The sequence below is a fragment of the Mauremys reevesii genome, linkage group 3 (assembly GCF_016161935.1).
Source record: "Mauremys reevesii isolate NIE-2019 linkage group 3, ASM1616193v1, whole genome shotgun sequence".
Classification (NCBI taxonomy): Eukaryota; Metazoa; Chordata; order Testudines; family Geoemydidae; genus Mauremys; species Mauremys reevesii.
Genome location: NC_052625.1, coordinates 98,948,400 through 98,974,993, shown reverse-complemented (window position 1 = coordinate 98,974,993; position 26,594 = coordinate 98,948,400). Strand labels below are relative to the sequence as shown.

The window sequence follows — 26,594 nt, the reverse complement described above, 5'->3', positions numbered from 1 at the left end:
GATTCAGTTCACTGTGACAGGGATAGTGATGACAGGCCTCTCCTTCCTCAACCTCGCTGCGAGATAGATGGTACTCTTCTCTCTAGCTCTGGAGTGTTAGGAAGACCCAACCATGCACGTACTGCCGCTGGAATGGACAGCCCCATGCAGCCACTGAGCAGACTCATATATATCCTTTTTGGTGGGAGAAACTGGTTCTGTCCAGTTTGAGCCAGAGGACTCCAGTGTCCAAGTTGTAAACAAGTTTGTTTACAAGGATGGAGTCCAAAGGTCATAGTTTATATACTCCATACTAAATTCTATTAAAGCTGGTGATTTGCTTAATATTACCTTAGAAATACATTATTAAAACAATTAACTGAACATATTAAACACCACCACCATTTTTTACTTCTTTATACCTAACAACTCCTTAATGAAACATAGGAGGCAGAGGAACCAGTTCGGGGGGCGAAGAGGGTCACGTAACACCCACATGTCGGCGCACCATCCCGCAGGTCCCTCCCCTTTTTTCCCTGGCAGCCCCTATGGGCCCCCCCATTATTCTACTGGCGCCTCTGACAGGAGCCTTGTCTTATAACAGGCTTAAATCAAAAGTGATATAAGCTACAAAAGTAGATCTTGGAAGAGTGTTGCCGTTTTCATAATGTAATAAAAATACTGTAACGATAGATAGTGTGTAATAAGAATGTCATAAAACAAATGTTATATTTCCAAGAACACTGCTTTTATAATTTATGCTAAGGTAAGGGAGAAAATCCCTGGAAATATTCATTTTTACGAGAGGGTTCGCAAGACTTGACATTTTAGTGAAAGGGGTTCGTGGGTTCTTAAAGTTTGGGAACCACTGGGCTACGGTTTGAGTCTAAGACTTCTATTCAAATTATCATTTAAGTTAAATTGTTCTTTTCTGAGGTAAAAAGTTTTGAATGGTGAATAGAAAATCATTTCCCCTTCTTGTTGATATTCTCTTCACCATTTCAGTAGTTCTCCAGGCAGAGATTTCCAGCTTAGACAGGACCTGAATTCCTATTTTAAGAGAAACTAGCAGAATTAAAAAAAAAAAAAAGAAAAAAAAATCAGAGAGAACCAAAGCTAACACATCATTCCCCTTGCCCCCCCACCTCCCTTCTGTAGGTTACCTTTAAAGAACAGAAAAATAATGTGCCTTACACCTTTGCAAGTCAAATATTTCCTATGCATTCTACGGACAACCAGTTATTTAGTATAAAACACATTTAAAAGTGTTTAATAAGTTTCCTGTCAAAACCTGCAAACTGTCAAGATGGCAGCTTCTTTTTTAATTAGAATTTAGACATTTAATTTTTTAAGTGATGTACTCTTTCTCCTGTTATGTAGAATACACTCCAGTTATCCTGTGGTTATTTGGTGGCAGAGAAGCTTACCCTTACATTATGGTCTCTGTCTGGATTCTAGATCTGTGGTCATAGCATAAACATACGGAACCAACAAATTGTTTCAAGTATATCTTTTGGGGTAAACTGCAACAGCACAAATTATGGTTTATAATGGGGTATTATGTATAAATTAGGTGTTTGCACCAGTATATAGCTACAGATATGTAGATATACTGGTGCAAAAAGAAATACACACAGAATGTAGACAGGACCCACCCTTCAAGAGACATCACCACTTTGAGGTAGCAGCCCGTAAAATGTGTATGTAATGGATCAAACATAAAAGCATCAGTTGGCAAATTAGCTGTCATGATACAGAGTGAGCCCGATTACTAGGATTTAATGTTTTACTGTCTCAACACTTGGCACCTATATAGTGCTCTTCCTCCACAGAACTCAAGCTGCTTTACAAAAGGTGAATAAAAAACATTAGCCTTATTTTACAGATAAGGAAACGGTTACTTGCCCACAGCAAATCACAGGCAGAACTGGGAACTCGGGTCTCCTGATTCTTAGTTTTATCCTGTCAACCAGTTCATCTTGATTTACAAAATGTTGAACCTCAAGCATTACTCCTTTAGAAATAAAATTGCATAGAAGAGCCACAAGGCAAATTAGCAGAACAGAACTCAGAATGTGTGACTTCCTGTCCTGTAGTCTTATTTACAGCCACGCGATCACTCAGACTGTGCGTTGTGTAGCTGAAAAGCTAGCTACTCACCTTTGTATCCAGATGAAGATATTCCAGTGTACGCATGGACTGATTGGACTGCAATGGGATTAGAGCAGGGGCGGGCAAACTTTTTGGCCCGAGGGCCACATCTGGGTGGGGAAATTGCATGCAGGGCCATGAATGTAGGGCTGGGGTGCACGAGAGAGTGTGGGATGTGGGAGGGGGTGCAGTGTGCAGGAAGGGGCTCAGGGCAAGGGGCTGGGGCAGAGGAGGGGTGCAGGGTATATGAGGTGGCTCAGGGAAGGGGTTGAGGTTTGGGCTCCAGCCTAGTGCTGCTTACCTGGAGTGGCTCCCAGGGTGGCAGTGGTGCACACTGGGGCCAGGGTAAGCTCCCTGCCTGCCTGCCCTGGCCCTGTGCCGCACCTGGAAGCGGCCGGCACCACATTCCTGCAGCCTCGGGAGGGGGGGGGGGGGGCAAGAGGGCTCCATGCGCTGCCCTCGCCTGTGGGTACCTCCCCCAAAACTCCCATTGGCCGCAGTTCCCTGTTCCCAGCCAATGGGAGCTGCAGGGGGTGATGCATGGTGCCAGGGGCCGCAGAGATGTGGTGCTGGCTGCTTCTGGGAGCAGTGCGGGGCCCACGGGAGTGGCAATCCCATGGGCCGTAGTTTGCCCACCCCAGGATTAGAGAGTGCTCTACACATCTGAGAAGTCAAGCTATTAGGGCATAGTAACTAAGGTCCCAATCCCATAAGCTAATTTGTGCAGGTGGACCACGGTTCCAGTGTGGAATCACTTGTGGGACCTTAAAGTGGGTGTGCTGCATATTAAGATCAACTTCTATCAGTCAATTGTAACACTGAACTAAGCCAAAAAATAAGTTGTTTATCCTCCTGTAAGATAGCCATTCAAACTTATCATTCACTTTATAATAAAAGCCAAGTAAATAAAATTCTGGTGGAAAAAATATTTATTAAAAACATTGGAGAAATGGCTCCTTGTTACAAAAGCTAGACATAATATTGAAAAATTAGGCGTTTTTATGATAGCTGTTGGGAAACACTTCGATTTGGTACTCCATTAATTTTGACAAAACTCATGACTATAGTTGTCAAAAACTGTTTAACGTATGAACTTAACCTTAATAGGATAATGCTGGTCAGATGTCTGTCCAACTTAAACATAATTTTTTCTACAAATCAAAAGTGTACAGGCACAATGTCCACATCAAATTTTAACGTGCCCATCTATACCAGTGTTGTTAGTATTGTCTTAGATTACTACAGCTTCAAGATTTTTAGACTCTTATGGGACTTTTAACCATTCACCATTTAAACAGTCCTTTTTGCATGTCATAACTGTTTCCTTTTCTAGTTGTCACCCACCAGCATAACAATTGCATTTCTAATAGTGCATAGGGATGTTTAAATATAAAAATTTCAAATTAAAAAAAGTAATACTTCTATTAGTCTGTCTTTAAAAGAACCCAAGAATCCTAAATTTTGGCCCTGAATGAATACTTTAGTGTTATTACAATAGCATGAACATTAAGGGAGTTCAAGTATTTCATACTTTTTTTAAGCTATTGTAACACCCTTAGAACATTTAAAATACAATTTATTTCCATACTGATTGTTTTTTTGCTTGCCAAATAAGAAATGCAAAAGGCAGTAGGGAATAAAGAATGGTGCACTTACATAACATATGGTAACTGCTCTTTCATTCACTGGATGCATAAGCATCAATGGCGATGGAACAGTTCTCAAGAGCCTTATTGTAGGTTGTTTTCCCTCTGCATTACTAGGACTACATTAAAGGCCCCTGCTTCCAGGCTTCTGTAAAAGATTTTCTTTTTAAAAAATTGGAATCCTCAGGACCTTTCCTGCTAGTTCTCAAAGTGGTTAAACTACTAAAAAGTGTCCCTTTAAAGTATATTCAAGCAAAAAGATGTCTATTAACATAAATGGCTTCTGCATCAGTACCACATACTAGACAGGGTCCTAAAACATCCAAGCTATTCACAGATAATGTCTGATTTGGAATTAAATTGGTGATCTCCATGCGGTCCTTGGTAGGATTGTTGCTTAGCCAGGCACTTATTACAGACTGGTTAGCAGTGTGTGACAGAAGTGTAGTACTTCTTCCACCTAAACAAAAACAACACAAACAAACAAAACAAAACCAGTTAGCTATGATTTTATTTACTTCAATTCAGGATTGGGGTGGCTTATTAAGCATTCAGCTAACATGGTGGGAATACCAAAGTCTGTGTTTTAGATTGAATTGATTTGATGGGCTTAGATGAGTCTCCAGTGGATCAAAAATATTTTGCATTACTTAACTGACAGAAGTCATTCAGAATAGCTAGTTTTTACTAGCTTTTTACCAGATCTCCCCTCAACTGAGAGAGCTAATGCCATCATAACAGTAAGAAATCACCTTCTTAGGGTACAATGAGGAATAACATTATGTACTAGATACATTAACCTCTTGATTAATTAACTTTCAAACTGAAAGCACACTTGGACCTATGCAAGAAGTTTCCTTAGACGGTCTTTTCCTATGTTTATTGCTGCTTTAGATTGTGTTTAAGATATTGATCCAAATCATCCCCCCCAATTTCCTGCTTATCCTTTACAAATGATACACCTGATTGTTTCTTTCCACAGCAAAGTCAAAGTCACAAGTTTCACAAAATCAGAATTATGATTTTTTTTTTTTTTTAAAGCAGGGATAGCTCAGTGGTTTGAGCATTGGCCTGCTAAACCCAGGGTTGTGAGTTCAATCCTTGAGGGGGCCACTTAGGGATCTGGGGCAAAAATTGGTCCTGCTAGTGAAGGCAGGGGGCTGGACTCAATGACCTTTCAAGGTCCCTTCCAGTTCTAGGAGATTGGTATAGCTCCAATTATATATTTTTATTATATGATTTCATTACAAGATTAAAATTGGTGGAAGAGAGAGATTGAGGGAAAAGTTATTTGTTAAGAATCCAGGGTATGTAATAGGCAAACCTGGTACAACAAGAAGCAGAATGCAACTACATTTATTATTTAGTCTCAGTTATATCAGTTTTCCCCTATATAGAAATCCCTTTGAGCGGGGTTTACTTCACAAGTAAATCTGAATATTTTTCCTATTATTAGCTACTCTAATGTTCTGTACCTAGAAATTTCAAGTGTATTTACATCAACACTATGTTGTGAGTTTTGTTTCTACATGGAGGTTGAATTCTGTATTCCAAAAATTAGGAAAAGAATGAAGACAGAAGGCAGCAGAATCTGACCTGCTTAGTATCATTTTTTATTAGAATAGGTTTTCCTCTACAATGGTTTGTCTATAGGGCTGTCGATTAATCGCAGTTAACTCATGCAATTAAACTAAAAAAATTAAATTGTGATAATTGCAGTTTTAATCACACTATTAATGGAATGCCAATTGATTAAATTCATTAAATATTTTTGGATGTTTTTCTACATTTTCACATATATTGATTTCAATTACAACACAGACTATAAAGTGTACACTGATCACTTTCTATTATTTTTCTATTACAGATATTTTCACTGTTAAATGAACAAAATAGTATTTTTCAATTCATCTCATACATGTACCGTAGTTCGATCTCTATCATGAAAGTGCAACTTATACATGTAATTTTTTTTTGGTTACATAACTGCACTCAAACACAATGTAAAACTTCAGCACCTACAAGTCCACTCAACCCTATATCTTATTCAGCCAGCCAATCTCTAAGAGAAACAAGTTTGTTTATATTTATGGGAGGTAATGCTTCCTACTTCTTATTTACAATGTCACCGGAAAGTGAGAACAGGCATTTGCATGTAGCCAGCATCGCAAGAAATTTACATGCCAGATGCACTAAAGATTCATATGGCCCTTCATGCTTCAACCACCATTCCAAAGGACACGCGTCCATGCTGATGACAGACTCAATAACGATCCAAAGCAGTGTGGACCAAAGCATGTTCATTTTCATCATTTGAGTCAGATGCCACCAGCAGAAGGTTCATTTTCTTTTTTGGTGTTTCGGGTTCTGTAGTTTCCACATCTGAGTGTTGCTCTTTTAAGACTTCTGAAAGCATGCTCCACACCTCGTCTTTCTCAGATTTTGGAAGACACTTCAGATTACACCTTAGGTTGAGTGCTGTAACTATCTTTAGAAATTTCACATTGATATCTTCTTTATGTTTTGTCAAATCTGCAGTGAAAGTGTTCTTAAAATGAACAACATGTGTTGGGTCATCATCTGAGACTGCTATAACATGGAATATATGGCAGAATGCGGGTAAAACCTCAGGACACTCCCCCAAGGAGTTCAGTCACAAATTTAATTAACACATTTTAATTGTGAAAGTATCAGCAAGCGTCATCTGCATGGATGCATGTCCTCTGGAAAGGTGGTTGAAGCATGAAGGGTCATGTGAATCTTTAGTTTTACATTGTTTTATTTTTTAATGCCTTTTTTTGTACATAATTCTACATTTGTAAGTTCAGCTTCCATGATAAAGAGACTGCACAACAGTACTTGTATTAGGGGAATTGAAAAAATAATATTTTTTCCAGTGCAAATATTTGTAATCAAAGATAAATATAAAGTGAGCACTGTACACTTTGTATTCTGTGTTGTAATTGAAATTAATATATTTGAAAATGTAGAAAACATCCAAAAATTCTCCCTTGAGGATATACGCAGTTATATGGCATTTAGTGCCCCTTCCAAATCAACGATTCTATGATTTTTGGAAAATGAACTGGATTTAGCTGTGAAAATTCTGGATGTGTCCCTTGATCCATTGTTGGTGAGTACACTCACATCAGATAAGAAGTAATATTTAAGACAAGTGAAAGCACTGTAATTCTCTTGAAGAGGACCACTAAGGCTGTCTCTTTCTAATAAGAAATCATCATACTCCCATCTTCAATAGCCCTCAATATAAATCAACAGAGTATGGAATAGTGTCCTCAAGCCAATTACTTAATTAACTTCACTGCACAAACTCAGCCTAAGATATTCACCTTCCTAAAAGGAAGTTTGCTTCAAAAATCCTTACCTTGATGGAAAAAAGATGGCTTTTCTGATACATCTGTGGAGGTATCCCAGTGCCAAAGAGAGCCATCTTCGGAACATGTAAATAGGTGATCTGGGTTGGAAGGATGGAAGTGAACTTCCCACACTACAACAGTCAAGAGATTCAAGTTTATTACACATGATTATATAAACAAATCTATATTAAAATAATATCAAAGAGTTTGATTCCCCAAGAAAACTCCAAATCAAGGTGTTCAGTATAACTCCACACTCAATGTACTGGAGATGAACTGTCTATAGAGCTTCCATTCTGTCTTAACTGTAAAAAAACCCCACCAAACCAAAACACAACAAAACTAAAACGACAACCCCCACACAAAACCCCTACTTTTTTCGCAACCATTTCTCTGTCATTGTAAGGCCTTGGGCACTGGTGCACCTCAGTACCTCCTATTCTGTGCCTGTGGCACATCAACAACTTGGCCTCCGCCTCCTATGAGCTGTAATACTTTGGTTTAATTTCAATCATTAGGTTTAATATGTGGGTGCTGGGTGGTGTTGATAGCCTGTGACATATAGGAGGTCAGGCCAAATGATGTGAGGAACCTTAAACTCCATAACTGACTGAACTTTTAACGGTCACTGTTCTAAATACCACCTGAGATTACCTTAATTGAAAGACAAGAATTTTCTCCCTGGTTTACATTGTGCATCATGTAAACCCAGTTTCCCCTGGTTTTTGGTTCTTTTCTCTCATCTGAAGTTGATTCATCTATCCTACTCCCAGAAGTGTGCTAGGTGCCCCATAAAACAAAGCAAAAAGGTCCCTTCCTTGAAGAGTTTACAATCTAAATTTAGATAGACCCAAAAAACAAAACAAAACAAACAAAAAAACCTCACACCACAACAAGAAGGGGAAAGGACATGAAAATAGGAATGCATTAACTAAGCTATATGCCCTTCATAAGACTGCACACTTTTCCCCATTCACCTTAATGTTTAAGTTACCTGTGTCCTGCCAGACCAAAATTCTGTTTGCTTACTTAAAGTGGAATATATTTTAAAACCCATTTGTATCAGAACAGAACCCATACTATTGTATCAACTTTTATGAAGTGTCACATGAAATGTTAGAAAACAAATGCAAGATACAGTAAAACCTCATTAGTTTGCACTACTGGGGGAAACCCAGTGCAAGTTAATGAATGCCAGGATAGGGCAGATGTAAGCAAGAAATAACACTACTACAACTTGAATAATCTTTTCTTGTTATTGAGATCAGTGGTAAGACAAAAAACACCAGAGCCAGGTTATCTAGCCAGTACTCGCTATAGCTCAGATGGGGTTGTGGGAGAGAAACTAGAAGGCTTCTGTAGGGTGGATCATCAGAAGCCAAGAACTGGACTACTGTCTTTCTAAAAGGTGCACAGGCATAAACCTGATACTTTCACAATCTGCACACTAACTTCCTCTTTACTTATTGCCCCAAGAGGGCTGTTGGAACAGCATAGACCAACCTGACTGTACCCCTTCTGACTCATCAACACTTCTGTATCAGAGACCCATACTTGACGGCATGCAATTTGATTAGCAAGTAGATTCAGTATCACATGCATCACGCTACCCACAGCTAGAACCTGGCTAATACATCCATAAAACAAGCACCAAAAGTTATGTTCAGCGTGAATTTTTGGGGTTTCTTCCTAAAAGAACTAGCCATATAATATTGTACTATGTTAAAATCTGAAGCATAGCATTGTATTAACAGCAAAGTTGTATATTCAATGCAGTGGATATACAGAGAACTGGTAGTTGTCCCCCCGCCTCACCCCACGCAAAATTAAGAAGCTGAGTGTAACAAGTGTATATTTTTCCCTATAAATCAGTGGTTCTCAAACTTTTTTTTTCGTTGACCACTTGAAAATTGCTGAGGGTCTCGGCAGACCACTTAATCATCTTTCCAAATGTTATTTGTACCATTAGCTAACTATTGTAAAGCACTTTGGATAAAAGCGCTATATTTAAAAAAACAAAAAAAACAAAAAACTTTTTTTTTGGTCTACAAATAAAAGCACACAACTCATTTTACTATCAGTAGTGTTACCTTTCTAATGCAATGAATGTGCCCTCTTTCCCCCGCTGCAAGAGCCCCCAAGCTGGGGCTGGGAAGTGTGCGTGTGCACACGCTTCTCTTCCCTGCTGCTGCAGCACCCGAGCTGGAGATGGGAAGGAAGGCCGTCTCCACAGCCATGGGGCTGGGGAAAAGTCACCTCTTTCTCTGGCCGCTGCAGCCCTGCACATCCCAAATTCCCCCCACCCCTCTCTTCTTATCCCATTGCCCCCTCCCACCTACACCCTATTCCCCCCAAAGCCGCCACCTCACATGTGCTTCTTCTCCAGGATCCAGGCACCTAATTAGTGGAGCTACACCTGTGCAGCTCCACTAATTAGGTGGGTGGCCCTTCATTCTTTTTGTGTGCGGTCGCCCAGGCGTGCACCTTAGAGGGAACTATCCGTGGACCACCTAAGTGGACCATAGTTTGAGAACCTCTGCCATAAACTAAGTTGACATTTAGACATAAAAGGTAAAGTTTTCAAAAAAACTTCAGTCCCACTGAAAGTCAATGGGACTTACGATCTTAAATGACGTAGACGCTTTTAAGTTTTGGGGTAAAACTTTCAAAATACATTTCTGCAACTGTCAAGGAATATTTCCAGCACAATGTTGTGAAAAAGAGCTGCTCCCTCGTAGCTAATGCTCTCAGACTTGCCAGTAGAAGTGGTTATGTTTCATCATTTGAGGGTACATCCCAACTACAATAAGGAACGAAAAGAAGCTGTCCCAAAGAGTATTTTTAATAACTATTTTTTAAAGTTCTTTTTCTCTTTGCTCAGTTGCACATTTTCAAATTTGTCAATTACTATAATCCTGCTCTCGGTGCTTATTTGAGTCCTATCAAATGTTAATAGGTATTACATGAGCAAAAAGGACCACCAGTATGTAATTCTTATAGAAACACACAGAGCAATATATGCTTAAAGGAGTTATAAGATGCGTTTGCCAAAAAACAAACCACTTTCTCAATTCTGTTTCTTGTTTGACTAGACTTTTAGTTAGCCGTAACATACAGCATTAACCAGCTCCTGTTTGACAAAGAATAAGCCTGGAAGCAAACAGTGTGGATGAACACACATTTAGTGGCTACAACACAAAAAAACAATGTTTAAATCTTGTCCAAAAATACAGACATATTTAGAGATACAGTATCTGTTTCTCTTTAGCTTCTTACTTTCAGCTTCATGAGCATTGAGCAGGGACACTGGCATGCTGCCTTGTCTAACATCCCAGATACTCAACATTCCATCTTGGCCACCTGTAGCTACAATATGCTGCTGGTTGGGATGCCTGTCAACACAGTGTAGTGGAATTCTGTCACCTGTCCTGTGAAGAGGGGGAAAACAAAAGTAATTTCCTGTTCAAACAATTTTTTCCTCCCAAAGCACTATATTGTTGATCAAAATCGGTAATTATATTAATTATGATGTATAATTACCAGGAGTATCTTACTACTGAGGTTAGAACAATTTGACACCCTCTGGAACTTGTTTATTTTATTAAGTTATTGTACCAGTAATTAGACAGGCACCAGACTCTGTACTTTGTGGCTTATTATTGACCACCTACAAAAGCTTAATAAAGATTTCATTAGAAGTGTAAGGGTGCTTTGTGGTAAGAAGTACAGATAAACATATTTACAAAGGGTTGTTACACGTCCATTCCTAATTCTAGTTCTAACACACAATAGGCTGCAAATGGAGTCTTAGTCACTCACCCACTAGATAAGTCTGATTTCCCATTGACATCAGTGGGATTTTGATCAGGCCCTATATTTCAATTTCTTACCTCTCTCACGAAGCACAGAGAATTAGTGTTCATAAAGCAACCTGAAGGCTAAAAGTGCCAAGTGTTACAAAATGCTGTTTTCCTAACCAGAAATATAGTGTATTTATAGGAGATAGAGGAAAAAATTTCTATAGATGGAAACACTGCAGTCCTCCAAGTACAATTACAATATCCAAATTCAATTACGTATCACCTGTTATCAAGAAAGTATAGTCCAAGAGATTTATACGTAACAGATTTTGTTTTCTTGTTTAAGATGTATTTACTGGAAAATACAAGCTGAAAATAAAAAGCTTACAAGGAAAATATTTGAGATGGCTCATTTCTTTGCTGTCTGAAGTCCCATATTTTTAATTGTCCAATTGAATTTACTGTCAAAATCTCAGTTGTGCGAAGGAAAGTCACTGCATGGAGTGTACTGCTGTCTGCGTTTTCTGCAATAGGAAGAGATTAGGAAAATATTGATTAAACAAGTGCTTGCACTATTAACATCTATTTTCCTTTTATCTGTCAAAAACCCATGGTCTACAGATTAAACCTCACTAGTTTTCAAAGCAGCTGCTCTTGAAACTCACTGCTAAGAACATCCTTCCTCCCCCTTTATTTATATTAGAATTTTCCAATATGCTCTAGCTTCCTCTATGTTCACAACGTGTTTGTATTATAGACTCATAGACTTTAAGGTCAGAAGGGACCATTATGATATTGATAGACTTAGGGAGAAAGTGTATCTAGGGAGCCATTTCTCTAACCTGAATTCCCTACTGAGTTTGTTTAAACAAAGTTATTGAACCAGATTCTTTTAATTTTACTGGGTTTATATGTGGTTTATAAAAATTTAAGTTATACCAGAAGGTACATAGAAAAAGATATGCATGCTCTACAGACCATCTAGTTTGTTACTGACACTCAGGTTACTGGTCCGTGGTTTATAAACTGAATTAGTTTAGAAGAATCTGATCTCATTTTTGACCTGGAAAGATTTACTACAAGTGGTTGACAAAAGGATCATTTAGTCAGTGTCTGTGGCATGCTTCGTTGCTTTGCAACAGGCCTTTTCAAAAAAGGGACATATTGTATATCCCAAATCCATTGTTTCACAACTGGAGACTGTGAAGCTTTTCATAATATGATTCTGTGTTCTGTAAGAGCCACAACTCCTGCTACTATGCTAAATTAAGGAGCTGTCTACAAAAGGATTTCAGTGCTATTTCATCAATACCAAGACACGACTTATTATTCAAATATCATCACCTACATGATGTCCAGCCAGCAAGTCATCTGTTCTTAAATAGGTCTCCTCTATAGCAGCACTGCCCATTATTGTTAACCTTCTAGTTAGGGTTAAAATATTTGTTTTTCATTAAAATATTTAAGAGTGCTTTATGAACAGCATCATTTACCTTCAGAGATGAAAGCCAAGCCTAGCAGCATTTGGTCACTCTTTTGGAATTTAGAAGACAGTGCCCTAATTGACTGACTTACGCTACGTGGTCTTATTAACTTATGTTTTCTGTACTGCTCATACTTTGTTCTTTACTGTAGTGGAATAATGTGTATAAGAAGTGTACTAGTCTCCTTTCAGGAGGTATCCCTATTTTTCTCTTATGGAGATTACCTGAATTGTATATCTATCATGTTAAGCATTCATTTAAATTAACGTGTTCTTTTGTGTTCAACTGGGAGTAGACAACCAGAGAACCTTCTTTAAAAGTGAACTAGATTACATTTTATGCATGCTTCACAAACACAGGAAAGGCAAATTCCATTAATACTTCAGCATATACCGAACTACTAGAAGAATTTAGAAAGTTTGCACCCTTTTAGTATTACTGAATATCCACCTTCCATATATTTACATGGACTTCTCCTCTAGCTTTTCTTCTGAAGATAGTAGCTTTGCAGTCTATTCAATCGGAAACAGAGATCATTACATTCCTGAACAATCCGCTATACAAAATTCAATGTGCTTATTTATAAGTAAATTAGAATAGCAGTTAGCACAGTTGCCCAATTGATGTTTAACATGCAGTTGAAGTTGAGCTTATTAATTTAGTGTGTATTTCACTTTGAAATTTCACTGATGGCCATTTCCTGTAAAGAACCCCGTCTTGAGACCATTCCGACCTAACCTAATTTCTCCAGCTCTGTATCTCCTTTATCCATACTAGAGAAGCAAGTTTTGCTGGTCCACTGCAAGTCACTTAAGACAAGTTTCACTGACTAGATCATATGCACAAATTTCCTTAACAAAGAAATAATGTGCAAGAATGTATTTTTTCCCCCCTCACGTACTTAGTCTCTTTATAAAAAACGATTCCTCTCTTCTTTTTAATTATTCCCTTTTGTGTTCTGATGTATACTAAGTGCATGCCCTGCAGTAGAACTTAATGCAAATTTTGTCATAATATAGCACATTTGGCTGTTTAGTATATATTGGACATATTAGCTAAACAGTAAATTCCTTTTTTTATTAGGAATGTAGTGGTAAATAATCCTATATCTATATTGCAGGTTTTTTTAACAGTAAGATTATTTAAGTGTGCAGAATTTATGTGGGTTAAGTCATTTGAACAAAACAATTACACATTTACTCTACAATGTCTGTTATAAATAGTCACCCTGTCTTGTGTTCCATAGCAGAGACAGAAATAGGATTCTTGGTCTAGAAGAGATTACAAATCTCTTACAGAAGTTCCCAGCAGAACTTTACCATCCCCATCACATATTTTTAGGATACATCTTGTATATTTCTGTAGTGCCTTTCCATATAAGAGGATCCCAAAACACTTTGCCCATTAGCTTACTCATTATAGTTTGGATTCCTTCATTTACCAAAAATGCAACTACACGTGGGGTGAATCACAGCAGCTGTTTAACAGTGCAGTTTCAGATAGGAAGTGAAAAATGTCAATTAAACACTATAAAATAGCAAATATTTTAGATCTGGATGAATTCCCACTACAGGTTCTAATTGAGACATTCAGCACAATTCTGAAGTTATTGGCTATTTCTTTTTTCGTTTGTCACCTGATGAATAGAAACTGAAATTCTTTAGACCACATTTCTTAAAAAGTGATTATTTGGCCTACCTATAGTTCTCACAGCCTCCCTGTGGTCAGCTCTGAAAAGATTTATTCGACCATCTTCTCCAACAGTGACAATTTCTGGGTTGTTGCAGATGACCCCTGTACATGACGCTCCACCATAGAAAGGTATATCTGGATCCACATGGTAATGGGCCCTCTCCCATCGTTGGTTGACAGATAAAGTCTAAGCAGTAAGTAAAGAGGAGAATTTATCAATAGTACTAATTAACAATCCCGTGACAGTGTTAGAGACCAAAGCTTCTGAAATATTTAAAGAAGTTGGATCAGAAACTAGTACTGATATAACCAGGGCACACCACATTATTTCAAGGTTGTTCACATCAATACAGATCAGAAGATCTTTCATTCCTCTTTAATCCCCAATGCACAACCCTGCATTGCAGCCACTATCCTTCCTGGGTATAATGGACCAGACAGAACTCTCTTCTCAGCTCAATCACTGGAGCCTCTTAACAGGGACACGTTGAATAGCAATAGCTCAAGAAAGCATAAGAATCCTGCCAGACAAGGAGCGGAATCTATTTACATATTTATCTTTATGATCTGGGACATGCATTTCAACACAGTAATATTTATCAGGGATATAGGGTCTTCATGAGGTCTAGATACTGAGCATAGACTTTGAGATCAAATAATTGGTAAGCAAGGCAAATTATTGCCAAAAAAATCTCTGTTGTGTAGTTATGAGAACAACTAAATGAAAGTAAAACAGACAAATACTGAAAGCTAATTTACGGGTGGAACTATAGAGTTCTCAGATATTGCCCGTCTTTCTATCAGACAGTATGTTCATCAGGAAATAAATCCAACAGTTACGGAACATCCTGTTTAGCTAAGTGTGTACTTGCATTATAAATTCAAGTTACATCTAAGTTCTAGACTGATCCTTCTTTAAAAAAAAAAAAAAGTAACAAGCAGGCCAATATTCTTTCAGAAGTATAGCAACTACTACATAAATCAAGTAACATACCATTGTAACTTTTATATATGCATAAACATTCAATGAACAGACTATTTCCTGATATATATTCATGTAAGGAAGGAGCCTGTCTAGAACATGGCTTTTCATATATCCTACATGAGTCGTCTGTCAGACAGACAACCATAAAGTCCGCTGTATTGGTTTAGATGAAATAAAGGGCCCAAAGATGTTAACATAACCCAGTCACTGTTTGACACCGAACAGTGTTAAACAAGGCCTGGGGTTTTGGTATATATACAGCCAGCTTAGTACCATGGCAAACACCATTAAAAATCCTTTTAACCTTTTATTAAAAGATACAGAAGAGACAGAAAAACAGTTAAAGCATTTGAAATTTGAAGTATTAAGTAAAGCTTTTATTTGAACAAGCTTTCTTGTTCTGTTTCCTTTTAACCGGAGAAAGGAAAACCCCCTTATTTGACAGTCTCTTAGATGGTATTAAAAATGGTAATAACTGTCCTTTTGGGGGGGAAAGAAAAGAAGCTGGATAAAATGGTCTGAAACTATTGTTGCTGCTGTTGTTCAAGTCCAAAACTTTCCTTTCAAGGAAAAAGAGAAGAAGTTAATTGAGATGAGCTGCAGCTGTTGTCAAAGTCCAATACCATTTCATTCTAGGCAGGGTTTGGGATTCAGCTAAAAGTGAGTGAGGTGATGTTGTCATCGGTATTCTTCTCTTTGGCTTGGTCTGATCAGAACATCCCTCAGGTTTAGGACAAAAAAGTTCCAGTGTGCAGAAGACAGTTGGGGGGGGGGGGGGGGAGAAGAGAAAGGGGGAAGACAGCCATGGTGGTGAAGCTTGCTCCAGTTGCCTTCACCTGTTTTTATTTTTGTTTTTAAGTTTTCCACAACACATTTTCTCTTTTAATGACCCAAAAAGGGAATGATTGGTTGAATACCCCATTTCCTCATTATTTTGTTTATTAAATTAGACTTAATATTTGATATACCATTTTTAAATTAACAACTTTTGGCTTTAAATTTTCTGTTTTTAACAAGCATAATTTTAAACACACTCTTTGAATTATGTTCACTTGTCTTTTTTGTTTAGACTAATTTAGTTATGTTATCTGTCTTTTGTATCTTTCCCTATTACCATTTGTTATGTTATTGCAATATCATATGAACATATGCATACTTTCTACAATAAAGTTCACAAATTTAGGTAAATTTGTAAGCCCAGTTGTTACCACAGGTCCACTTATTTAAGTAGTATCGGACTATTCTACATATTTTAAAAGTTAGCCTAGTTCTTGCTTTACAGATTTTAGGACTCATGAATTCAGCTGCTTCATGTTTTGATAGTTCTGAGAAGTCATGTCTCTGTGAGCACTAAAATGATTTGTACTATAAGCAACAGTAGCTGAAACCAAGTGCAAGTTATGTCTACAGTGAGTTATTTACCTGATTATTCTGATGGTGACGGAAAATCGTTACACTTCCTGTTGATGAAGCAGCTACAATTCTTTCCTGGTCAAAAAACTAAGAAGAAATATCTTAAGCTTGTTACAGTTTGAGGCCATTATCACGGAAACACAAGTGATTTGATTTTGCAGCAGTCTTACTCATTGTTAAATAATCTCAGAATGTACAAATGCAAAAACTGATGTTTGGAAATTGATTTAGACAATAATCCCCTAAAAAAAGTTATATGATTCTCAATATTTGGCTATCCCAATGATACTTAAAATCTTCTTTACAAGTGGTGTTAAATCTTTATTAAAAAGAAGAAGAAAAAAAACAGCCATTGGATATAACTATTTTACCTGCATGTCCATGACATCGCCATGGTGTCTGATATCGCACAACAGCTGTGGTTCTCCTTGATACTCCCCATTGGGACCCAAACTTCCAAAGTCTCCGACAGACCAAACAGAGATCTTGTTCTCCTGTATGACAAGAATGAAGCTAGCTTATTTTAAAATATTTTAAGACACTTTTGTCAATAAGTCAGTTGAGACAAGGTGGGTGAGATAACATTTTTAATTGGATCAAATTCTATTGGTAAAAGAAACAAGCTTGTCTCTTTGAGCAAGTTGGTCCAATAAAAGATATTACCTCATCCACCTTATCGCTCTAATATCCTGGAACCAATACAGCTATACTTGAAACAATGTCAGCTCAGCTTTCTCTCTCTTCCCAAAGAGACTACCTTGAGAAAATAAACTAGCTGACATATTTCATAGAGGTAGATTAAATACATTCAAAGCACCTGGAGAAAATTAACATGCCATAATTAATCCTGCAAAAATGTTAAGCAATTAATGAAATCTACATAACCAGTTAAATGCAGCCATCTCCAAAGAGAAGAGAGCTAGTCAATCAGCACACGCCAAAAGGAAGAGGAAATCGTGGTCATGGAGCTAAGCAAAGAAACAAACAAATACACACACAGTCCAGCAAGGAGCTTTAGCTTTCATGAAGAGAAACCAGGGGCTTAGTTTTTAAGATCTCACACAATTAGCTGCATGGTGCTCAATTTAACTGAGAAAGATGGAAGTCTCTGTTCAACCTACCAGGATCTGAAAATACCCAGAGAACCACGCCGGCCCCGGCGCAGGACGCTCCAGGGAGGTCACAGCGCTTCAGCGCCCGCCCCCGCTACCCGCAGCGTGGTGAGGCGGAGGCTCCGGGCGCCGCGCTGAGGGAGGGGGACCCGCTGGGCACCGCCGCAGCATGAGGCGCAGCGCAGCGGCCTGTGCCGCTCGGCCGCCTCTCAGCCGAGCCCCCGGCCCAGCCGCGGCCTGCCCGGGGGGGGGGGGCACGAACGGCGCGAGCCAGGCAGAGCAGAGCGAGAGGCCCCGTTCTAGTAACGGGCAGGGGCGCGGCGCGCGGGGCTGCCCCGGGCCGGTACCTCGTTGTCCCAGGAGCCGGTAGCGAAGAGCTCGGGCGGCTGCAGGGCGGCAGCGGGCACCGGCCGCCAGCGGGTCTTACTGATCTTCTGGGACACGAACTTGGCGGAAAAATCCTCCATGTCGGCAGCAGCGAAAGGCACCAGCGCTCCCGAGCGGCAGCCGGCTCCGATCCCACCGCCCCGATGGGCCCCCGCCTCTTCCGCCCCAAACAGTCTCGCGGATTGGCTGAAGCCGCCCGGGAGACGGCGGCAGCGGATGGACAAACCTCCTCTGTGGGGGCGGCTGCGCTCCGAGGTGGGCGGGACCTGCTGGGGTGGCGGGGAGATGAAACGTTGCCCGGGGGCGGGGCCGCGCTATCAGTCGTGCCTGCTTCCAGATTCGTGCTCCTTTGTGTGTCACTTTGTAGTTATAGCGCGTCCAAACCCGAACAAGGCTGCACAAAGGTCTCAAACAGGATCTCGGTGTCCACATTTACGGTGTAGGATGCCAGCTCTGGACCTGCTGATTAGCCAGTAATACCTAACACTTCATTAGAGACAAGCATATAAAGCCCTTGGAGAAAAAGAAAGGGCCGGTTTCACATGTAACTATTTCCTTAATATTTTACGAAACACCAATTCACTCCCGTTTTCCAGTCCAATTTTCTATGGATCCTTTATGTTCTGGGATAAACATCTGCGGGAGTGTCTAGACTAATATTTACCATTGTGTTAGTAAACTGGAGTTAACTGGAAGTCAGTTAACTCGAGTTAAAACAGAAACCACAAACTCTAATCCATACAACTCTTTGGATATGATGTAAAATGGAAGAAAGATGTCAATAAATATAGCAAATGCCCTTAATCGCTATCATAATGTCTTCTCATATTTGCTGAAACTGGTCTACGTGCAGAGAGGGAAAAAAAGGGTCATGACTTATCCAAATTCATATATTTATTCAAGAGACTAAGAGGAATATTAAATCAAAACAACAGCGTTTCCAGTTTATCTATTTAATCCAGGAGCACACACACAAATAGTTAATTGTGAAGTACAGTAAATTTATGACTGGTGGAATGATTAAAATTAATTTTTTTTGTCCTGCAAGGGATACTGTGCTAATCTCTGTCTGCACTGCTGACCTTTACACTGATAACAAAATCTTGGTTTTGTTACTGTCCCAGTTCCAAAAAATTGCTGTACAGAATTTACGGTAATAGCGTTTCCTTTATGCAAACAACAACAGAGGTACTGTATCTTTCCCAGAGATGCTGTACATGTCCCATTTTGGTGGTGATATCCCTAGCATAGAAAAAGACATCCTATTGTTCCTTCCCTTCAACTTTATTTTTAAACACAACTCTAAAATCATTAAAACAAGCAACACACAATTTGAACTGCACAAGTAGACAGACTCTTTGCTTCTCTCCACAAAATAGCTAGACATCTCTATTATATATCTCTATCCTTAGCCTGATCCTGCAAACATTTACCTTTGTGCTTAACCCAATGGGACTACTCATACTGCATAAAGTAAACATATATGTCTTTGCAGGATCAGAGACTTAATTTTTCCATCTCTAAACACACTATGCAGCCTTACTGACCCTTATAATAAGTAATCTTTTCTCTAGCCTTGCTCTCAAACTATTACCTATATAACATTCTCTCTTGCCTCAGCCATCAGACAAATCACCACCTTGTGGAGAAATACAAAAATGCTCCATTGTACCTCCAAACCCTCTCACCTTCCTTTCTTTTCTCTAGCCTTGCTCTTAAGCTATTACCTATAATATTCTCTGGTCCCTCAGCCATCAGACAAATCACCACCTTGTGGAGAAATACAAAAAATGCTCCATTGTACCTTCACAAACTGGATTATACAAACCTACTGAGACTAACAAATATTTCATGTTTGTGAGGAACTCTCTCAGACAATCCAAACCTCCTCACCTTCCTTTCTGACAATATTTGCAAATATAACTGTTTAAAAATTAAGGAAAACAGTACAATAGAACTTTGATTATCCAGAGGTCTCATGCTCAGGTAGAAGCCTTCACATAATCATTGGCCTGGACCACTAGGGTTTGAAATATGCCTCGCCTGATCCTGACTGCAGACTTTAGAGTGAGCTGTCCAGTTTCCTTGGTTATAGACAGAGGGCCAATTTCCCTAAGGCTGGCCAGCTCAGCTGGGGCAACAGCAGATGTGGTCCTGGACTTCAGTCCATAGATGTACATGCAGAAGTCAAAACTTGGAGGACATATCTGACCCTCAAACAACAGAGATTCAGTTCAAACAATCAAAGTTTGATTTTTAATATGTGGGGTAAATTAAAAAAATACATTAATCAAATCTGGGTATAGACAGATTACCCATCCCTGTTCACAGGTTCCTTACAAAGAATATTGGCATAAAATGAAATGTATTCTGTTTTTCTGTTTACTGAATGTGGTTACCAAACATTTTCTGGGACATGTACATAATTATAGGGGAAGCTGTAGCAACACCTTGATTTTGCTTGTCTAACACTTTTCATTATTATAAAAATTTACTAAAACTTTCCTTTGAGAAGCTCTAACATCTCAGTTGTTTGCAGCAGGCCTCTGAAAATTCTGCACTCAAAGTGCTGTTGGCCCAGAGACCTACCTTCTCTTTGTCCCATGGAATTCCATTCAGGTTTAGCTGAGTTGTAAATTATTAAAATCACCATTTCCCTTCTCTCACTTGCATTCCTCAGGATGGCAGCATGATAAATGTGGGTGTTGTGACAGATCTGGAACGGTTCTGTAATAATTTTTGAATAATATATGTTCTATATGCAGTGTAGTTGTAGCCATGTCGGTCCCAAGGATATGAAAGAGACAAGGGAAGTGAGGTAATGCCTTTTATTGGAACAACTTCTGCTGGAAATAGATACAAGCTTTTGAGCCACTTAGAGCTCTTCTTCAGGTCTGGGAAAGAAACTCGCAGCATCATAGCAAAATGCAATGTGGAGCAGATTGTTTAGCATAAGTAGTTAGCACATATTGTAAGGGACCATTCAAGGTAAAGTGACCTTACCTGTTAAGACCTCTGCAGTCATAGGACAAAAGAGGGGGCTAGGGGGTTACAGATTGTTGTAATAAGCCATAAATCCAGTGTCTCTGTTCCGTCCATGATTTTTAGCATCTAGCAGCGTAATGAATTTAAACTCCCAGGCTCATCTTTTGAAAGTGTTGTGCAGGTTTCCTTTGAGGATGAGGATTGAGAGGTCAGAAATGGAGTGATTGCTTTGTGAAAAGTATTCACACACAGATGATAGGGTGTTTTTGTGTTACTGTTTTCCTGTTTGAGTTAATTCGAGAGCATAGTGTTTGTATGGTTTCACCCACATAGTTGTTATTGGGGCAGTTAGTGCACTAGATGAGGTATACCACATGTTTTAATAGGCATAGGTAGGATCCCTGGATCTTGAAATCTGTGTTGTGTGGAGTGTTGATCACTTTACCAGTGGAGATATGTCTGCAGGTTTTGCATCTGTTGTTCTGGCAGGGTCTGGTGCTTTTGAGTTGGTGTGTCCTGGTGTGTGGGGAGCTTGCTTCTGATGATGATCTTAAAAAGGTTGGGAAGTTGTTTGAAGGGCAGAAGTGGAGGTTCAGGAAAGATATCTTTCGTGATGGGGTCCCCATCGAGTATGGGTTGTAGTTGTTTGAAGATACCTGGTCTGGGTTCCAATGTCGGGTGTTAGGTACTGATCACTGTAGCAGTGAAGATATGTCAACAATCTGTAACCCACTCATTAACCCCCCTCTTTTTGTCCTATGACTGCAGAGGTGTTAACAGGCCACTCTACCTTAAATTATCCTTTACAATATTGTGACACTGACAGGCCAGCCAACCTGTGTATGACACATAAGAATTTAACAGAAGGCATTATAATTGTAATCAAGACAATCTACTTGCATGAGAATTTCAAAGAGATGTACTAAACTAGCAATCATCAACTCATTTATTTGTAGTAATAGAAATAAAGGATAGATGCTAAGGGTATTCATCTGTGTTTACCTGTATCTTGTTAGAAGTTTAACAATGTAACCAGATTAGTTTGTAGATGCTAATTCCCTTTCACGTCTTAATTGCCTTAATTATATATGGGACTGTGTCCAGTTAACTTTAAGATCAAAGATGTAAGATACTGCAGGAAAACGAATAATATTATCTACATTGTCTTCAGTTTAACTATCTCTGTTATAAGGAAGGACTGGTTAATTGCCTTATGTGAATGAGAGTAACTAGTTTACCTGTGTATGCATAGGAAATAGAAGATTAGCTTCAAAGCAAAGGTCAACACTGCGTATTCTTCGGGGGGGTGGAGGCCCTGCTGTGACAACGAGGTGTGTCAGCTATAAAAGAAAAGCCCCAAGCCTAATCCTGTCATCTCTCATCTGCTTAAACTTTGAACAGGGAAAGTATACATGGCAAAATGGAGATCTTCCAAATAACTATTTGGAATGCCCTGGAAAATGCATGGAAAGACTTTAACAGACTTTACATCTAAGCTGCATTTGGATTCTGACCTGTTGGGATGATTCCAGAGAGATTTTTACAAGCCAGAAATTAATTCCGTCACTGCTCTGATCCTGCACTATGAACATTGACAGTCATTTTTCTGTATATTGATCTTTTAACCACTTGTACCTTTCTTCTTTCTTTTTCCATTAAACCAATTATTAGGCTCTTTAGTTCGGTGCAGCTGCGTCGCTGTTAGCTCTGAAGTGTGGCCATAGCCTAAGACTTCAGAGCTCGGTCCAATGTAAATTTGGCATTTCCTAATTTTGCAATCTAATTTAATGTAGATTTTTTTGTATATCAGAAATCCCATGTTGCCCTAGTTTATCTCTCAGTAAGCTTCCTCTAAGGTACACCAACTAAATTCCACATCATAACCTTCACTCACAAAAACCTGTGAAAATGGATGGAGCTTTATATACTACACTCTATACTAATGTTTTCTAATGAAAGATCTTTGATGTTATAATTAAAGCAATGAGTTGATATGCTGATAGATTCAATCACCCTCATAGCCTCTCATTTCCTTCCCACTGTTCACTATTGTCACCCTCTCAGTTTCCAACCTGGGGAGTCTGTCATTTTTTGTGTGGTGAATTTTAGGGCACGTCTACACTGGCAAAGTTACAGCGCTGGCAGTTACAGTGCCACTCAAAGAGCGCAGAAGGAAAACCACTATTGTGCGTTCACACTGACAGTTGCCTGCGCAATAGCATGTTCACACTTGCAGCGCTATTTGTAGCGCTGCACTCTGGGCAGCTATCCCACAGAGCACCTCTTTCTCTTTGCCGCTAAGATTTGTGGGAAGGTGGAGGGGGTCACGAGACATCCTGGGTCCAGTCCCAATGCCTCATGATGCATTGCTTCGCATCCCAGCAAGCCCTGTGCTTCCATCCACATTTGGTGCCATCTATCAACAGTTTGTGTACTGTGTGCCCTGCCTCTTTCAGGCTGCAGGAATGGATCCCGAACTGCTGACCAGTATGCTGCTCTCTCTCACTAACATGTCACAGTGGAGTTATTTCTTAAACTACAAAGTCCAGAGGGGGGCAACATTGATCTTGCCACGCGTAATAGCTATGACACAAGATTGCTTATGGCTTTCAAGGAGGTGCTGACCATAGCGGAGTGCCCCTTTTGGCCTAAGGAAACAAGCACTGAGTGGTGGGATCACATCGTGATGCACGTCTGGGATGACGAGTAGTGGCTGCAGAACTTTTGCATGAGGAAAGCCACATTCATGGGACTGTGTGATGAGCTCGGCCCAGCTCTGTGGTGTAAGGACACGAGAATGACAGCTGCCCTGTCATTGGAGAAGCGCGTGGCAATTGCACTGTGGAAGTTGGCTAATCCAGGCTGCTACCGATTGATCACTACACAGTTCGGAGTGGGAAAGTCAACCATTGGACTCGTGTTGATGTAAGTGTGCAGGGCCATTGATCGCATACTGATCTGAAAGACCATGACTCTGGGCAACGTGCATGACATTGTGGATGGCTTTGCACAAATGGGCTTCCCTAACTGCGGAGGGGCGATCGATGCCACGCTGTCATGGAGTGTGGGGGAGACAAGGCCCTGCAACCCCGTCTTCCTGCGATTCACCATGACTCTCAGCCAGCCAGGAAAACAGAAGGTTTATTTAGAAGACAGGAACACAGTCCAAGACAGGTCTTGCAGGTACAGGACCCCTCTCAGTTAGGTCCATCTTGGGGGGGCAGGGAGGCCAGAGCCTCATTGGGAGGTCAGAGCCCCATCTGGGCTCCCCTCTGTTTTCACAGCCAGCTCCAAACCGAAACTCCCTCCAGTTGTTTCACTCAGCCTTCCCCTGGCTCCTCCCCCTGCCTTTTGTCCAGTTTCCCAGGCAGAGGTGTCACCTGGCCTCCAACCCCTTCCTGGGTTCTCATGTTACATGCTCAGGTATCCTCTCAAGGAAAGTCTCCCATCCCTCAATGCAGACAGTCCCAGCAAAACTCCCCTTCAACCTTCCTAGGTCAATACTCCTCACTCAGTATTCAAAGAACACATTAACAACATTCCCAGTTGGTCACATACACACTTTCCAATTCTGGCACCAGACCACCTAGCCACTGAGTACATTAAACACAAGGGGTATTTCTCAATCATTCTCCAGGCGCTTGTGGATCACCATGGCCGTTTCATGGACATTAACACAGGCTGGTCCAGAAAGGTGCATGACGCACGCATCTTTCGGAACACTGGCCTGTTCAAGAAGCTGCAAGCAGGGACTTTCTTCATGGACGAGAAGATCACCGTAGGGGAAGTTGAAATGCCCATTGTGATACTTGGAGACCCCGCCTACTCCTTAATGCCGTGGCTTATGAAGCCGTACACAGGGCAAATTGAGAGCAGCAAGGAGCGGTTCAACAACAGGTTGAGTAAGTGCAGAATGACTGTTGAGTGTGCATTTGGCCGTTTAAAAGCCGTCTGGTGATGCCTGTATGGGAGCTGGACATGGCCGATGACAATATTCCTATGCTTATAGCCGTGTGCTGTACACTCCATAATATTTGTGAAGGGAAGGGTTAAAACTTCACTCAGGGCTGGACTGCAGAGGCTCAGCGCCTGGAGGCTGAGTTTGAACAGCCAGAGACCAGGGCTAGCAGAGGGGCACGAAGTGGGGCCATAAGGATCAGGGATGTCTTGAGGCAGCAATTTGAGGCTGAAAGCCACTAATATTTGTGGTTATGCTCGGGACTGTAGTGCTTGTAATGCTAGAAAGTGATTGGTACACATGAAGCAAGAAGAGGCCTTAACATAATTGTATGTTGCTTTGCAGTGCTTTTGCTTTCACTTAATAGAATAAAAATTGCTTTCAAACAAACATAATATTTTTATTAAAAGACAACAACCGGAGGAGAGAGTCAAATGAAAAAATTCATCAGCAGGGAGGGGTATGAGGGAAGGGAAGGTATCAAGAGGAGGAGGGGTCCGGGGACAGCTACAGATTTGTGTATATCCAGGGATCATACCCAGCCTTCTCCTTTGGAGTACAATGAAGCGGATGCTGTACTTCAGCAGGGCCAAACTGCAGAGGGATGGGTGTTGAGTGCAGTGGGTAGTGGAAGTCCACAGTGCTGGACTGTGAGGTGGGAGGAGTGGAATGCTGCGGGTACAGACTGAAGCCAGGAGGTTGATAACAGTGTATTGGCAGTGTGGTGGGGGCACATGGGAAAGAGTTTTGTGACAGTGGCTGCAGGGGAGGGGCAGGCGTGGAGCTGCTCGGTTTGAAGAGCTAGTTTCGCCTGGAGCACGTTCACTTGGTGCTCCATAACGTTTAAGAGCCACGCCGTGGCTTCTTTCTGGTGTGCCACGTTCTCTGTTCGGTCCCTCTTCTCGCTATCCTGCAACTCCTTCAATTCCTGTTTCTCAGCGGCAGAGTGCATCATAACCTCACGGAAAAAGTCCTCCTTAGTTCTTCGTGGCCGCTTTCCAGTTTTGCACAGCTGTTCTGCCACCAATAAGGGAGGCAGGCCTCCCAAGGTAATCTCTGTGAAGTTTAAATGCAAAATTTTACATAAGCAGTATTGTCTGTGTTGCAAACAACACTGATTCAGTGCTTTAAAACACAGCCAGTACTCAAACACCTGTCACTCAAACTCAAACACCTGTCACTAACTGGCTGACCCCAGGCAAACACACATGAGCCACAAGCCCCCCAAAATGATGAGTAGCCACAGGGGCAGGGTGAATCACTCTTTCTGGACCCTGCTGTACACTGGGTATGTGGCTTTTCGGGAGAGCCAGCACTGTAGGGTGGGGCTTGATAATCATTTCTGTCCTCACTTGTGATCATTATGGAAGATATCTCACTGCTGAGGGTGAGCAGGGAATCAAGGGAGGGTCTTCTCCAAGTATGCGGCTTCCGTCCTGGCCCCTGTGCGGCTCGCCTGTGTGCAGCAATGGTCCCCTCCTCCCCTGTGATGGCACAGTGGCGCGGGAAAGTTACTGTTAATGGGGCGAGAAACAAAGCAGCTTTGCCAAAGAACCTGTGGCATTGGATTGCCCAGTATCTCCACAAAGTTTCCAGGAGATCTCTGAGGGAGATTCCCATGAAGT

At 40.6% G+C, this 26,594-nt stretch overlaps 1 protein-coding gene across 2 annotated transcripts; it reads right to left on the bottom strand.

The window, feature by feature from the left end:
* Window positions 1-3,041: 3,041 nt before the first annotated feature.
* On the bottom strand, window positions 3,042-18,393 carry NUP43 (nucleoporin 43). Of its 2 annotated transcripts, none has more exons than XM_039532815.1 (8): window positions 18,253-18,393; window positions 16,899-17,021; window positions 16,537-16,614; window positions 14,136-14,316; window positions 11,342-11,477; window positions 10,430-10,581; window positions 7,162-7,284; window positions 3,042-4,236 (listed from the first exon to the last, which is right to left on the bottom strand). In XM_039532815.1, exons 2-8 carry the CDS (start codon window positions 16,908-16,910, stop codon window positions 4,025-4,027), a joined length of 894 nt encoding a protein of 297 aa, XP_039388749.1. In that variant the 5' UTR covers window positions 16,911-17,021; window positions 18,253-18,393; the 3' UTR covers window positions 3,042-4,024. The 2 variants fall into 2 exon arrangements, with proteins under 2 accessions (XP_039388749.1, XP_039388748.1); XM_039532814.1 differs by lacking the exon at window positions 18,253-18,393 and adding an exon at window positions 17,987-18,222.
* Window positions 18,394-26,594: the final 8,201 nt, after the last annotated feature.

Excerpts from the sequence above, each read along its gene's own strand:
- NUP43 (XM_039532814.1), bottom strand. The coding sequence starts at position 18,106 with ATGGAGGATTTTTCCGCCAAGTTCGTGTCCCAGAAGATCAGTAAGACC. Across the intron at positions 7,285-10,429 it reads CAATGCTCATGAAGCTGAAA|TGTGGGAAGTTCACTTCCAT; the intron begins GTAAGAAGCTAA and ends TGACTGTTGTAG. Across the intron at positions 4,237-7,161 it reads GCCATCTTTTTTCCATCAAG|GTGGAAGAAGTACTACACTT; the intron begins GTAAGGATTTTT and ends GTTTTTGTTTAG.